This window comes from Papaver somniferum, unplaced genomic scaffold, assembly GCF_003573695.1.
Source record: "Papaver somniferum cultivar HN1 unplaced genomic scaffold, ASM357369v1 unplaced-scaffold_151, whole genome shotgun sequence".
Lineage (NCBI taxonomy): Eukaryota > Viridiplantae > Streptophyta > Magnoliopsida > Ranunculales > Papaveraceae > Papaver > Papaver somniferum.
Genome location: NW_020624487.1, coordinates 236,713 through 253,611, shown reverse-complemented (window position 1 = coordinate 253,611; position 16,899 = coordinate 236,713). Strand labels below are relative to the sequence as shown.

General features: G+C 37.7%; 1 protein-coding gene across 2 annotated transcripts; it reads left to right on the top strand.

The window, feature by feature from the left end:
* The first annotated feature begins 2,059 nt into the window (after window positions 1-2,059).
* On the top strand, window positions 2,060-6,467 carry LOC113336250 (protein MAIN-LIKE 2-like). 2 transcript variants are annotated; one of them, XR_003353659.1, is made up of 7 exons: window positions 2,060-3,098; window positions 3,191-4,003; window positions 4,302-4,435; window positions 4,548-4,696; window positions 4,802-5,040; window positions 5,144-5,234; window positions 5,831-6,467. XR_003353659.1 is itself a non-coding variant. In XM_026582218.1 (6 exons), the coding sequence occupies exons 1-5, from the start codon at window positions 2,346-2,348 to the stop codon at window positions 5,038-5,040; spliced, it is 2,088 nt and encodes a 695-aa protein (XP_026438003.1). In that variant the 5' UTR covers window positions 2,060-2,345; the 3' UTR covers window positions 5,831-6,467. The 2 variants fall into 2 exon arrangements, 1 of the variants encoding a protein (XP_026438003.1); XM_026582218.1 differs by lacking the exon at window positions 5,144-5,234.
* The last annotated feature ends 10,432 nt before the right edge of the window (window positions 6,468-16,899 follow it).

Below are 16,899 nucleotides of genomic sequence, written 5' to 3'. Positions count from 1 at the left end.
GCTATTCAGAATGTTGTTCGGCTTACTATGAAACTTTCATATAAGCCGAACTAGTGTCTAGCAAAAGGGTTGTAATTGGAAATTATAGGTTCGGCGCATGCAGTAAACAGATTCAGTAAGCCGAACCGTTCATCAATTGGTAGATTCGGCTCATAGATGTGAGCCGAACCTCAACCTGTTTCGCCGAACCATGATTCAAAAAACCTAACTTTTGATAATTGAGAGTTATAGAAGTGAGATTAAGTATAGGATATAAGTGTACATGTGTATTAGAAGCATTGGGTTCCTCATCAATGTCTTCATCATCAGGATTTGGCTCATAAAAATCATCATCTTGAGTTTGTGTTTGAGTTTGAGCTTGAGTTTAAGTGGGTGTAAAATCATTCTCATAATCTAAGAAATCAGCCATTTGGGAATCATTGGTGTAGTTGATGTGTATTTTCCTAGGTTTTTTAGATGATATATGACCCTCCTCATCCTCCATTGAATCAAGAATTAGAATTTTCACACTTTCTCCTTCTCTTTCTCTCCTTCTTAACCAAACCAAAACTTTGATTTTTTTTCCTCAAATTTTTCATCTAAACAACTCTTATAATTCTGAAAATTATTTTAATCACTAAACAAAATATTTAATCACTAATCAAGATTATTAACACTAATACGTAAAGGGCAGATTTGCCATTAAAAATTTTTTGGGTTAAGGGGTTATCTGATTTTGCTATTTCACAACCTTTTTTGTCTTCATTCAGTATGCCTTGGAAGATTTTGGTATGCCCAACATTATGGTTCTAAAAAAGAACGATTTTTTTGGGCACTACTCAAAAATGGTGGGGACTACTAAGTGATAAAATGACTACCTTATAATTATAAGGGGCATCTTAAAGTGTGGAAATGACTAACCTACCTTTAACCTATATGTATTTAACCACCTATATATATAACCACCACCGCCGCTCACCACCACCTACCACCACCGACCACCACCACCACCGACCACCTCGAACTACCACCACAACCACCTATATATATAACAAAATTATCATTTTAACAAAATTATCATTTTAACAAAATTATCAATTTATCGACAAGCCTAATTGAGACCAAAGTATTTTATAATTTTAGCGAGATAATTAACTTGTCGATGTTCTACAATATTTTGAAAGTTCAGCCCTCGATAAATTTTTGATGAGAACATTTTTAATGGGGCATGGGGGACAAATTAGATGTTGACATGTGTTTTTTTTTTCTTTCTATTAACTGATTCTAACAAATTTTGTTTCCAAAAACAGATTTTATTTTTATGTTTTTGGAAATAGAATCTGTTGAAACAATTATTCCCTCCGTCCCAAATTAGTTGAGCAATTTGTAATTTGCACAATTATTAAGGCAAGGAGAAAATGAGAGTATGTTTAAATATCTTTTACAATTATACCCTTATGGATAATAACTAGTAAAACTCAGATATAATTTATCTTTTAAACTATACCACGGTTTTTCGTAAACTTTATATACAATTGAATGGCATTTTAAAACACATGCTTAACGAATATAAACATGACTATCAAAGTACATAGTTTTAGAAATATATCCCCTTGATAATGAGATAGTTCATTTATTTGTGGGACAAAATTTAAAAACAATTAGCTCAACTAATTTGAGACGAAGGGAACACTAGAAAAACATATGCCAACATTTGATATGTCCATCATGCCCCCATCAAAAACATCCCATCAAAAATTTATCCTTCAGCCCTCCCTAGGCTCTAAAACATTTCAGATGGACTCGAATGAGTTGGTTGGTCTCGATGAGAGACAACCATAGCCCTCGATATACACCGTCGTAGAACGTGCATAAAATCATACTTTAACATTTTACACGGCAGTTGGCAACAAGCCGACGACGACACATGAGATGCAGACATGGCTTGACGAAAGAAGATCACCCAGACACTTGGCATCCGCACTCTAGTTCTCGAGAAAATTTCTGGAACCAGTTTCTGCTTTCCAGACAAAAAATGAATAAACAAAAACCCGGATAATTTTAGTTCATTTGGATTTCCGGATCTACACATTCCGGAACTTCTTTCTTTCTTTCAAATCGAAAACACTCTCTCCTTTCCTCTTTCTCTCTTTCCGGAAGTTTCAGAGTTTCCCTTCTTAGATCAAACTGGTACTAGTTGATAAAGGGATTTTTAGTTTTTACCGTATGTCATGCTTCTTTCCGGAGCTGATCTACTGATGTAATTTTGTCAAAATTTCCGGCAAGTCACTTATCGGTAAGTCATTGGGAAACCGCAATTGTTTTTCTAGGGTTTATATTTTGAGTAATTACAGTAAAATCGAAACATGGTGAACCTCGCCAACTATGAAATTCTCTCTAGAAAAGATACAGAAGATCATATATCAAACTGTTTGTCTAGACCGGCAGTACTGAAATTTAGAGGTGGATGGCAAGAATTGAAAACACTGCACAACATAATCAGCTCTTCGCATGTCGAAGCGAAGCGATTCCTTGATAATTGCGTTTTCAGTAGACTATTCCGTGTAGCTATCAAGAAGAATGACCAGCGTTTAGCTGAATGTTTAGTAGAGAGGTGGTGGTATAGCACTCACACATTTCATTTTCCTAATTTTGAAATTGGTTTCACTCCGTGGGATTTTACGATGTTGACTGGAATTCCGATTGGTTTGGGTAAGCCGCCGCCGTTCAGTAAGAACGTTGAAAAGGAGAAGTGGGATGCTTTTAAAGAATCGTGTATATCGAATTTATTTGATGGGAAAGATGGGTCATATGGGATTTTGAAGTCGAGGGGATTAAGGTTGAGTTATTTGAGAGCTTATATTGTTAGTAGAGAAGGTAAAGATAACACCGAGTGTTGGAAAGATATGCTTCGGTGTTTTTTATTATGGTTGATTGGACAAGTTTTATATGGAGAATCGTCTGGAGTGGTTTATTGTGGATGGTATGAAGCTGTACAAGATTTAGATAAGTTTGATAGTTATGATTGGGGAACGGCGATCATGGCCCGTCTCTATAGATCCTTAGATGAATGCAGTCGTGGTTCCAAGTCATTTAGCGGCATGTGGATGATCTTAGAGGTGTGTATTTTCAATTGTTTGTTCTTCCTTATTGCAACCTTCTATTCGTTTACATATTAATACACGACTTTTGTGTGTTTGTTTTGTATCAGTATTGGTTTTACTCGTACTTTCAGGCATGTACACCTTCACTTGATGAAGAACAGATACCTTCTGTAGATGTATGGCCTAGGATTGAATTGTATAACAGAGTGAACCGATCTGATTCCCAATGTGATATTGGGAAACACTCGTTTCAATTAGCTCGTCAACAAATAGATTTGAGAACTGCAGAATCAACTATTTGGATGCCATGGGCGAATAGTAGTTTTAGGGAAGTGGAATGCATAGTCGTCAGTCGCCGGTTATCACAGTGCAGGGTATTTTTATATGATCCCGAACTAGATAAAGGTTGGTGGTACCTGGGTGATAGATGTTGGCGACAAGTGACTGGGAGCATAGCCATTCCTAATAACCCACCACCTGTTACTGGTTTAGGAAATTTAGACGGAGCACTAATTTTCGATGTGAAAAATTGGCAAAGTGCTAAAGATTTTGTGGTCGAGTCTACTGATGTTGAGTATTTGACTTTCTGGAGACATGTTTCAATTGGTCCATATACTGTTGCATTGAGGTTTGTTGATAATCGCGTCGAGGGAAGGCCTGCTGTAACGCAAGATCAAAAATTCGATGTTCTGTGCCCAGCGCCTATAAATCAGTGTCGACCCATGTATGACATACCAATGGAGCAGCCAGTTTCATCTCTTACATGTGATAGGGGTATGATTATTTCTAGCAGTATGGGTGAACCAAGCACCATGCATGTCACCTCAGCATCACCTAGGAGTATGGGTGAACCGAGCACCATACCCGTCACCTCAGCATCACCTATTAGTGCGGTTTGGGATACGGAAATTGGCTCTGTGGTTAGCATTTTTGTTCTTTTACAATTTCCTGCTTATATTAATTGGTTTCTGGATCTCTTATGGAGCTGTGTTAGGTTTGATATAATAATCAGTTTACGTCTGAAGAAATCTTAGGTTTAATATGCATGCGTGATCAGTATGTCATGCTGAACCTCAGGCTGTTGATATCTCTATGATCATAATGAAAATTGTGCGTCTCATATATGAACATAGTATTAGCTTCTTTTAGTACCCTTACCGTGTCCTTTGCTCTAACAAATTTTGTCGTTTTTAATTTTCTATTTCCTGCTCTTTACAGAACACGTCATCTGAACTAGTGGAGCTTTCTTCATCTTCAACTTCTAAATTCACTTGGAAGATTGAAAACTTTTCAAATTTGAATGCTCAAGCAGGACTTGTCTCTGATGTTTTCTCTGTTGGTAGTTTTAAATGGTATGCTGTGTGATTACTCTGAGGGCTCTTAATTCTACTTGCATCGGTTGCATTTACTAGCATCTCCATTACGTCTGCTTTTGGCTGATCGTCCAAACTTTTACTGATATAGGAAAGCACTTATTTATCCAAAGGGGGCGGGTAAGGTATATGATCACTTATCGTTGTTCCTTTGCCCTGTCGACTTGACTATGTCACTTTGCGCTCAGTTCAGCTTTGCTGTTACAAGTCAAATTGATTGCACTGACAGAATTAGACATGGTATTATCTTGATATCTGTTTGAGTATGCATTAATGGGGATTTTTGTTTTTCTTAGTAAATCTCATTTTCTTATAAACATGTTATGAATTTGTTGGATTCTGCAGAAACAAAATACAAATTCCCAGAGAAACTTAGTAACTGCTTTGGTTGGCCGTCATTCATGCGCCTTAGTGAACTCCACGACCCTGCTAAAGGATATCTTGTAGATGATACTTGTATCATTATAGTTGAGGTTACTTGTAGGATGAAAGAAGACTCAAATGAGGATTGCGAAGTGAAAGAGAGCGATATGGACAAGGTACCAGATGCTAAGCGTTGCAAAGTCAAAGGTGAAATGAAATAGGTGAGCCATGTCCATCCATGTAATATTTGTTCGCAGCTCATCTGGTGCTTCTGGTGTTAGTCTGAATCATCACGATTCCATTTTTGCTGTCGACGGTTTATAGAACACTAGCAAAAGCGATTCTGATTCTGTGAAGTCTTCCTCCTTGCTCTTACCTTCCTGGCCGTTATGACACTCAGAACCAAAGCAATCAGGTAAGCTGTTAACCCTACTTGAAGTGCTTTAGATAGTTAGATGAAACTATCAGTAGGGTAACAGCACCATCCACCTGATTAATAGGACCAAATTTCTTTTTAAGATTTGAACTCACAACATCAGCCCAAGGAATCCACAATTGTAATTGCAATTGTGCAACATACTTAGTTGGTGTTTATGTTATATTACAATGCAATACTATGTAGCCATAGTACTTGTGGCAGTGCTAAGATTGGGTTCAAAAAGTCAAAATGCCACAATTTTGGGCTTTAGGCCGAGTTAAAATTTGTATATCTGGACCTAAGACTCAGATTGCTGTAAGAAGTACTAGACTGTGCAACTGCAGTTTGCATGCAAGGTAGACACAGAGCCTGACGTTATTTCTATGTCCACAACTAGTAGCACAAGTTTCTGCAGCTTTAATTACCCAGTTTTTCTTATACCTCAAAAATACAGAATTAGGAGGGTCCTTGTTACATAGTACAGGCGGTGTCTGGAGACTTGATTTTTTTTCTTGATAATGTCTATCTGTTCTAGCATGATATGCTTATGTTTGGAACTGCAAACTGAAGATCTGGAAACTCTTTCATGCAAGATGTCATCATCTTGAAGTACTCCACTGCTTCCCCAACTACCTGGCCTGAGCACGACCGAAGAAGCCCCAAGAACTGAAAGAGATTTTGGTCTAATTGTTGGCTTTCTCATCTCTGTACAAATCTCACAGCAATCAGAATATCTACCATGCACGGGAAGTATCAATATGATCATGTTATAGGAGACTATTTTTCTCGAAAATCCGGTCAAAAAGCTCCCAGAAATCTCCTGAACAACCACATTTCATATTCACAGGAGCTGTGCACAGGACCATGCCAGGATCTGTTTTAGTGATCAATCCCTATAATTCTCTGCTGTAAGTATTAATCATCATCATCTAACATTGTACATTTTACAGGGATTTTAGATTCTTAAGACAGACAAGTAGTTGTTTGGGTGTAAATTTAACAATGGGTCTCTCCATGAGTTCTTGAGCAGTCTTAGAAACATTAATTGGAAGGAAAATTCTGCCAAAACAAAGAATTATGAGGATGTGATAGTATATACTTTCTGAAGAATGTCTGTTGTAATCTCTCTGTAATTCTAGTTGTTGATAGGTTTTTTGTATTGTTGATATTCGTCGGCCATTTTGCTTGTTGCAAAAACACAGGATTTTTGTCAACCTTAATTCCTTACAAAATTTATTTCCCTTCTCATATTTTGTGGGTTTTAGGAGAAGAGTACAACGGTTGTTATTTTTAGGATTTTTTCTTAATTTTTACGTGGGCTAAACTCTCTTGGGCGGACCCAGCTAGCTGGACCAGTCCTACTCTCACCACTAAACTAATCTACCCGCGAACCCCCAGTCTAATTTCTACATCATCGCTCCTGCTTAACTCGATTTTCTGCTAATCAACCCAGTTTCGAGTGATTTTGTTTTGGGAAAATAATCGTAGAAATGAAGTCCATATAAAAAACATAAAAAAACAGAAATGAAAGTCCATGTAAAATCCTAAAAAAATACCTAAAAACCAGAGTTCATTCCAGAAATGAACTCCATATAAAAATCTAAAAAAACAGAGTTCATTCCAGAAATGAACTCCATATAAAAAGCTAAAAAAACAGAGTTCATTCTTGAAATGAACTCCATATAAAATCCTAAAAAAATAGAGTTTATTCCACAAATCAACTCCATAAAAAAACCTAAAAAAATCCATAAAAATCAGAGTTCATTCCAGAAATGAACTCCATATAAAAAACTAAAAAAAAAAACAGAGTTCATTCCAGAACTCCATATAAAAAACTAAAAATAACAGACTTCATTCCAGAAATGAACTCCATATGAAAACAGACTTCATTTCTGGAATGAACTGCAACATCATCATCTTCATCGTCAACAGCAGCAGCAACAACAAATCTTCATCTTCTTCATCATTATCACCATCAACAGAGACAAAAATAATTCAAAAATCAAGATCGACAACAACAACAATGAAGTCTATCATCATCAACAACAACAGTTCATTCAAAAATCATTATCTTCGTCGTCGTCGTCGTCTTCTTCAAGAAAACATATGCATTCATCATCACCAACATGAGCAGCAGCAACGTATTCAACATTAGCAATATCAACAGATCTAGTCGCAAAAACAAATCAAGAAAACAAAATAGAAAAGAAGAGAGAAAAGAAAACATATCAACAGTTACAACATCATCGTCTACGGATCAAAGAAAACATTTGTATTAAATCATCACCAGCACGAGTTCATCTTCATCTTCATCAACACAACATTACTGCAGCAGCAGGATGAAAAAAAGAAGAAAAAAGAGAGAGAGGGAGAGATTCTAGATCTGAAAATATCGAGGTGAGAGAAAGTAAATTTGAGAATGATTTCTTCTCTCTTACTTTTTGACTATATATATGGTCCTTATCCAAAAGGGTATTTCTGCCACTACAGGATGACATTTACATCATCCGTGACATCATCCTAGGACCAAACAATAATTTTTATGACCAAACTATAATTTATATTACCAAATAGGACCAAACGGACAATTGACTAGGTCAGCAGGACCAGACTCTCTCTAATATATTATTCCTAAGACTATATGGTATTTCCTACTTTTATTTCTTATTTTTTTGGAGTCAAAATCCAGTCAAACTTGGTTTAACCTCTAGTCATTATGATCCGTTTTTAGGTATAGGCCCATTAGAATACCCTATTCCTAGGTCCAAAACCACTGAATTACTCTCCAAATAATTCTAGAAGAAAAATTCTATTCTTAGAAGGAACAGTAGACTTTTTATTTCTATAAGGTTACAAAAATATGAGGGTCTTTCCTAATCTATGTATTACTAGTTTTAGCGTAGGCTTAAACCTATAAATAGGCACCTAGAGTGCTTGTAGAGGATACGACAGAAATCTAGAGGAATACGAAGAGAAAACAAACCAAGAGGAAGAAGCAATACTTAGGGCAGAAAATAAACCTAAAGGTAAACGTTGTAAATTCTTACTCCAAAGCAATAAAATCAGAACATTCTATTGCAAAATACTTGTGTTTTTATTCTTTTGGTAGCTATTTCTATATCTATATCATATCAGGGTCAAAAACTGATCAGTGGTATCTAGATCCAGAAGGTAATTAAGCAATGTTTCTGGCGATAAATGGAAGGGGTTCGATCCAAGGGTAACGAGGTATTACCATTAGATCCTGATATTGATAAAATAAAAAGACTTTCAGTTTCGTCATCCTCAAATCCACAAGACAAGACCATGGAAAAATTAGAGGAAGATATGAAAATCATGAAGAAAGATCTGGCAGAGATGAAATCAATGAAGGATGATCTGGCTAACATAACAGAGATGTTAAAAGAATTACAACCTACACAATACAGAACAACAAATGCTCATTCAGTACATAAACAATCAAGTGTTGCTGACAATACACCATTCAAAGTGGAGGCAAGAATCGAAATCCCTGCGTACAATAGAGATCTAAACCCTGAAAAGTTGGATGGCTGGATCAAATCCTTAGAGGTTTATTTCAGCGATAAATGAATCAGCGAGGAGCAAAGGTTGAGTTTCGCTAGACTTAAACTCGATGGTCATGCACTTATATGGTGGGAAACATATACGTCAGGTTTAGATACTCCAGTGACAACATGGCAGCAGTTTACAACTGCTATTCAAAATCAGTCTTACCTAATTGGTTATAAAAAACGACTGCGCGAACAATGTCAATTCTTGCGACAAGTGAAAGGGAAAAATTTGCAACAATACACTACTGAATTTGCAAGCAAGCTATAGCATTAAATGTGAACCTGAGAGATCCAGAAAACCTTGAGAAGCATAAAGGGGGATTACCTTTTGTTATACGGAGAGAACTTGCGTTATTTTCAGTAACAGATATTGACGATGCTTATAAGAAAGATATATATATCGAGATGAAGAGTGAACCCTATGGAGCAAGGCAATCAAGAAACGAAGGAGAGATTCTGAACACTACTCATAAAGAGGGAAGGACATATCATGTTATGTAAAACAAAACTAACCAACTGTGAAAACTGCAAAACTGATTGACACTCGAAGGAAGGATGTTGGAAATTGCATCCGGAGTTGAAACCAGCATGGTGGAAACACCGTAAGAAAACTGCCACAACCATCTACAATAAAGAAGAAAACGAAGAAGAGGAAGATGAGGTAATCGACGGATCTCCTCAACCTGATCACAAAATTCTGATGATGACAAGAAAAGGGGTCGCAACTGCGACAACATAAAAGGTCACTGGTCCAGAACCGGCGACACCTGAATCTGTTAAAGAAGAGCTATTTTGGGTGTATTCTCAAGTCGAAAAGACACATGTCCTTACTTTACTTGATAGTGGATCACAACAGAACTTGATATCTGAGCAACTTGTGAAGAAACGGAATTTGAAGACAACACCACACTCTAAGCCATACCCGTTAGGATGGTTGAAGAATGAAACATAAATGCAAGTGACGACTCAATGTACCTTCAAATTCTCCATTAACGAGAAATACATGGATCAGGTGACATGCGATGTTGTCCCATTAGATGTGTGTCACATTGTTTTAGGTAGTCCTTACCTATGGGACAGAGATGCGACGTACTTACGAAGAGAAAATATTTGGAAGCTGGTAAAAGATGGAAAAAGATTTCACGTTCTAGCTTCTAAAGAAAAGAAGAAACTACAACTTCTGGCTGCGCAACACTTGGTAAACACTAATCAGAAGTTTAGTCTATTCACGGTTCGACAAGCTGTCAAAGAACCAATTGAATTGGTTTGTGTAAACTCTTACGAGTGAATTAAAACCGAAAAGAACGATATGAAATAGTTGTTAGAAAGGTATGAAGACACCCTGCAACAGCCGCAGAAGATATCACCAAAACAGCGTGTGGAACCAGAAGTCAAGTTACTTGAAGAGCAAAATGAGTCGTCAGCATTACAGGTTGCGCAATACTTATCTCTATGCGAAGTAACAAAAGAATATCCGGCTCTTAGAAAAAAGACACAACTAACTAGAGTTGGATAACAACAATTGCTTCAAGAATGTCTTAACGGGAAAAGTTTAAAACGTGCAAAGTGGTACTCAAGAGTGCGGCTGCAAGCTAAACTTCCCCGCATCTTCACTCAATGATTTTGGTCTGATGGGGGAGGTCTGATTCGTTTTTAGGTATAGGCCCATTAGAATACCCTATTCTTAGGTCCAAAACCACTGAATTACTCTCCAAGTAATTCTAGAAGAAAAGTTCTATTCTTAGAAGGAACGGTAGACTTTTTATTTCTAGAAGGTTACAAAAATATGAGGGTCTTTCCTATTCTGTGTATTACTAGTTTTAGCGTAGGCTTAAACCTATAAATAGGCACCTAGAGTGCTTGTAGAGGATACGGCAGAAAGCTAGAGGAATACGAACAGAAAATAAACCAAGAGGAAGAAGCAATATTGTAGGAGTTAAATATCGCACAGGTTAATAATTACGTGAAGTGAAGAATACAACATACGCGAGGAGTATCGCACACAGCAAATTGAGATAACACATTTGATGATGTCAGCAAAGTCACAGGTAAAGTGTGAGGAGTTATGCGAAGATGTAAGATATACGAAGATGAGCGATTGTATATGAGCAAACATGTTGCACAGAGATCCCGAAAATAAAGGGATTCTTAGCTGTCATTCACTATGTAAAATACTATATAAAGGAGAGAGTCGTTGTTTTGTAGATTATTCGAGGACAAGTCTTGTAAAAGAACTTGAAAGAGAGAGAAAGTGAGTTTAGCTTACTAGAAGTGTTATTTTAGGTTTCCATCCATCTTGTAAACAATCTGAATATATTCAATCAATAAGATAATTGTCCGTGATGATTACATAGAGAAATAACCAGATTAAGTGGAGTGTAGTTGTAAGAAATCTCACAACTACATTTTTGGCGCTAGAAACAGCTCTGGATGTTAAATCCTGGTAATAGATCTGAAATTCAAAGAGAAATTAAGGAAGAATCATAAAAGATTAATGAAGACAACAAAAATCATACCAGTTCAAGAAAGAGGCAGAGATATACAGTGTAATAACATAACCAAGGTATCAATTTCTGAGGCAGATTTCCAAGCGAAAGTAACCGGCATAAAAGAAATTATGAAGGGAGAGCAAAGAAACGAAAGGACAGATGGAGAAAAGCGAAAGAACGAAGAAAAGAAGAGGTGTTTCGAATATACATGATAAGATCAAAATAAGGAAAAGGAATACCAGGTGCAGAACCAATTGAGGAAGGTGAGCGAGTTAAAGAAATTAAGGAACCAACACCTATGGGCGAACCAAAGGCGAATTTTACCGCAGCAGAACCAACAAAATAAATAAATATAGGAACTGAAGAAGAACCAAAGATATTAAGAATCAGAACCAAAATGGATAAATAAGAAGAGGAAAAAACAATAAACATTCTGCGAGAATATAATGATATTTTCGCATGGAGTATGGAATAAATGCCAGGGATAGATCCGTCTGTCGCATGTCATAGATTAGACATTAAGAAGAATGTAAAACCATTCAAGCAAAGAATAAGGAAAATTGCAACTGATTATCGTCCTAAAATCGAATAAGAGTTACAAAAGATGCTGGATGCAGGAATTATAAGGGAAGCAAATATCCAAAATGGATAGCAAATATGGTGGTGGTACCTAAAAAGAACAACGTAATTAGGATCTGTATAGATTTTACAGATCTAAATAAAGTGTGCCCTAAAGACAGCTTCCCTCTACCCGATATACCCCAAATGGTGGAGTCTGCATCAGGGAATGATAGAGTCACGATGTTAGATGGGTACAAAGGCTATAATCAGATTCCATTAGCAGAAGAAGATCAAGAACACACTGCTTTCTTCGCACCCAGAGGTTTATATTGTTACACGAAAATTCCGTTTGGATTGAAGACTGCCCGTGCGACGTATCAAAGAATGGTACAGAAAGTATTTGAAAAATGGATACATAAAACACTGGAAGTTTATGTAGACGATATGCTGATTAAAAGCAAAGAGGCGAAAGATCATGTTGGTGATTTACGAGAAATATTTGAGCAAATGCGAACATTCAATGTTAAGGTAAATCCAGAAAAATGTATAATTGGCGTATCATCAGGAAAATTCCTAGGCTATATTATATCTAAAGAAGGAATACAAGTTGATCCGGAAAAATTCCAAGAGATCAGAGATATGCCACCACCTGCGACAGTAAAAGGTGTTCAAAAATTGAATGGATTAATAGCATCGTTGGGAAGATTTATTGCGAGATCTTCGGACAAATTTAAACACTTTTTCAATATATTAAAAAAGGGAACCAAATTCGAATGGACAATGGATTGTGATAAAGCGTTGCAAAGCATAAAAGATTATTTTGTGAATCTATCCATTATGCAAAAGGCGAAGCAAGGAGAAGAACTATTATTGTACTTGGCATCAACATATCATGCATTAAGTGCAGTATTATTACGATCAGAGGAAGGTGTGGAGAAACCAATATATTACATAAGCAAAACCTATAACTGTGCACAGATAAATTATTCAGAAATCGAAAAAATGATTCTCGCACTGGAAGAATAGAAAGGTGGAATGCACAGTTAGGAAATTAAGAGATCAGTTATGAAATTTTATCTTCGCCAAAGTCTCAAGTTATCGCAGAATTTCTCGCAGAATTTCCATTAGAAGAAGATGAATATGTAGAATAAATTATGGAGGTGAATGACGAACATGGAAATCCTAATGATTTATTAACTGAGCGAAAATCAAATAGATAGGAGATTTTGGTGGATGGATCCTCCAATGGAGAAGGCAATGGGATTGGTATCGTATTCATTTCACCAACAGGGATGAGAATGGCTTATTCTTTCAGATTAGATTTCGCATCCACAAATAATGAAACTGAATATGAAGCGGTTATTCATGCACTAAGATTAGCAATTGAAATGAAAATTGAGGATGCGCGAATAACTAGTGATTCTCAGCTGGTAATTCGTCAGATAGAAGGCACATATAGTACTAATGAACCATTTTGGCAAAAATATAGGAGATTGGTTATGGATTTAGCAATGCAAATTCCAAAAATAAGTTGGAGACACATAGGGAGAAAAGATAACATACTTGCAGATGCATTGGCGTTCATACATCAATGTTAGTAGATCCGGTTGCAAGGGATATAAAAATACAAACACTATTGTTACCATCTATAAAAAATGGTGAAGAAGTGCAAACAGATGTGATGATCATATACGATACACAAGAACAAAATATGAGCGAAGATAAGGATTGGAGAACTGAGATACACTCTTATCTGGAGAAGGGACGATTGCCGAGGAAAAGATTAGAAGCACATAAATTAAAGAGCCGTGTGATGAGTGCCAAATATTGTATATATTTATCCCTTTTTGTTGACATTCAACTCATCTTTTGCGCATTAATTCTACATTTTATCCCATATTCTGTATTATCATTGTTTTCAAGAATAAATATTTTTCTTACTTAATTTTGCATTTTTTGGTAATAAATAAGGTCTGGATGAATTGCGGAGCGGAATAGAGCAGAAAAGTAGTGAAAAGCCGGGAGGAATTACGCAAGGAAGCCGCGAAGAATGTTGTGCACAAGACCAAGAGGGTAGAAATGGGCTCAAGAAGGAAGAATTGTTCTTAAAGAAGTTATGGGCCTGGCATACCCAAGGCCCAAAACCCTTTCTCAAACCCATTTCCACTACCCAAGCCCGTATCGGATTTCAGCCGTCAGATCGAAGCATTTCAGCATCCTACGGTCGCTCCATCATCGCACATCAAACTCCGAAGCTCCCGCTTTACATCGCAACGCCCATCTCCATCTTGGGCCGTCCTTTTCGTTGCATTCCTCCATCCGACGGTCGCTACCCACAGCCTCCCATCTCATCGTTGGATCCACCTACCATCGTCACATCCTACGGACCAGATCGCGAAACATCATCCCTCGCTGCAGCCGCTACACACCATAGTGACCAAACCCTATACTACCACCCAAACACTCCCTTCTTCCCAAAACATCGACCACACTCTGCCACCCCCATTTCCAGAACCACCACCACCTGCTCTACCCTGCCACCATCTTCCCCGACCATCCCAGTTCACCTCGAGCCGCTTCTCATCACCTCCCAACACCACAGAGACCCATACCCATCAGTACTTTCCCCCTAGCCTAGAGTTCTTATCAAACTCATATCTCTGCATCCTAGGTATGGAATTGATAAGAAATCTCGAGCTAGGGTTTCACTTGGAGCGACAGGGAAGCAGAGAAGGCATCGTACAAGCATGGGTTGAAGCTATTTTGGTCAGTATGTAGGTTAATTTTTATTAATTTTGAAAACCCTAATTTTCAAATTTGGGGATTTTCCAATTAGGGTTTGTAGAAATATAATTTCCCTGTAAAAACTATAAATGCATGATATGGGTGTGGTAGGAAAGCTCTCTGGGCTAGCCAGGAACAAATTATTGCATTAATTCTCAAATTTCTGTTTAACAACAGTGTATGTGTGGAACTTGTTCATCAGTTGAATTTTTTTTTGGAAGTTATGGTTGCATTATCTTTGTATGTTGTTAGTAACATGTTAGCCATGAGCTAAGTCACATTAGCTAAGGGTTAGATGAAGCCTTAGTGCACAGTTGGGTGGTGGAGTGTAGGTTGCAATTCTTGTAAACTGAATTGATTGAGAAATGGGGGGAGATTAGTGCTCAACTGTGCTTGTGATTGACTGTTCTGTTAAAAGACAGTCAATGCTAGGAGTGAATCAGTTGAGCAAGCTGATCATCCTTCCATTCCATGTTTGTATGCCCTGGAACTTAGGCAGGCTTGAATTATCACTTAGCTCCATTAGGGACAGGAATTTAACCTAGAACTACACTATCTGTCTAGGTCATTAGGTGGATTCAGAGCCTTAGTTTATCCCACAATCTCATTTTACAGTCACTTGTAACTCTCTCTCTGTTTTACTTATTGCCTTCTTAAGTGTTTCTTTACTGTTTGGTTTAATTTGTGCAACTCCAATCCTGCTGTGCACTGGATATAGTGCACTGCTCTCCTCTGCCCTTAGCTTATAGCTTTGGTTTACTTCATTGCCATCTTAGTTTCATTTCCACTGTGACTTAGTGAACTGCTACCTTTGTGTTGCATCCACTGCCTAGTTTAGCCCAACTTCAATTACAACCTCCTAATCCCTGTGGAACTGACCCTTCTTACCCACTAGCTACAACTTATCCCTGTATACTTGCAGGCAAGTTGTGAGTAGTCATTTTCTCTTCACACCAAGTTTTTGGCGCCGCTGCCGGGGATTTGGCTGTGTTGTTTTTGAAGTTCTCCTAACCCTGTATTCTTGCATCTTAGCTCCTCTTGCATTTGAGCTGATTCTATTGTTGTTGTTGTCAACTAAAAGTTTCTTTCTCTTATTGCCTTGCCTTGTATCTTCCTGCCTTGCTTCCCTTGCTGCTGTAGCTCACCTGTTGCTGGTGCCTTCTCTGCTGCCAAGCTGTGCTGTTGCTGCCAAGTTGCTGCCAAGGCTGCTGCTGCCAAGTGAAGCTGCTGGGCTGCCAACTGAAGTGAAGCTGCTGGGCTCTGCCAACTTCTGGTGGGCTTGTACTTAACTCAAGTGGGCTTGCACTTTTCTGAATTGGGCTTCGCCATCTTATGCTGCTGGGCTCTGCCTCCTTTTGTTACTGGGCTCCTGGTCTCTTGTTACTGAGCTGAACCCAACTCAACTGGGCTTCACTACTGGTTCTGCCTTCTGCTGCTGGGCTTGAGCGGGAGCTGTATAGGACGATCCTAAAGCCCAACTGGGCTGTGCAACTAAAAGGGAACAAAAGCCTAACTGGGCTTCCCTCCTTAACCAAGTAAGCCTAAAACCATGAGTAACCCACTTGGGCCTCATTAAATATTCAATTTGGGTATGTAATAATTAATTTATTTTATTTTATTTTTTATTTTGGGATTGTAATAATTATGATTGTTTTTATTTTCTTTTATGGGTTGTGCTAATGTATGCTAGGATTAGTTCAAAAAAAAAAAAAAAAACTCTTCCAAAGCCCAAATTTTAGACCAAAAACAAAATCCCTATTTAAAACCAAAATTCCACTCCTTAAAACCAAATTCCACTTAACCCTTTCAAAACCAAATCCTTATGGGCCTTGTTTTCTTCCTTATCTGTGGGCTTGTTATTTCATGAGTGGGATATGATTGTAACCTTTAGAGACCAATCAAATAGACTAGTTAGAGTAAATCAAATAGACCCAATTGACATACCCACAACTTCTGAGGAAAACACACCGGACCAATCTGAAACAATGGGAGAACCCCGTACCCTCAAGGATTATATGTACCCAACTAGAGCCAGTCAACCTTCTTGTATTGTGCTACCCGAGGCTAATGGCCATTATGAGCTGAAATCCAGCACAATACAGATGCTCCCTATTTTTAGAGGTGTTGAGAATGAAAACCCTTACCACCACGTGAGAGAATTCGAGGAAATTTGTGGAACTCTGCGTTTCACTCAAATGTCCGACGAAACCCTAAAGTTAAGGCTCTTTCCTTTCTCCCTGAAAGATAAGGCAAAGG

Coding starts and splice junctions, on each gene's coding strand:
- LOC113336250 (XM_026582218.1), top strand. CDS start 2,346: ATGGTGAACCTCGCCAACTATGAAATTCTCTCTAGAAAAGATACAGAA. Junction 3,099..3,190: donor GCATGTGGATGATCTTAGAG/GTGTGTATTTTC, acceptor GTTTTGTATCAG/TATTGGTTTTACTCGTACTT. Junction 4,436..4,547: donor TCTGTTGGTAGTTTTAAATG/GTATGCTGTGTG, acceptor TTACTGATATAG/GAAAGCACTTATTTATCCAA.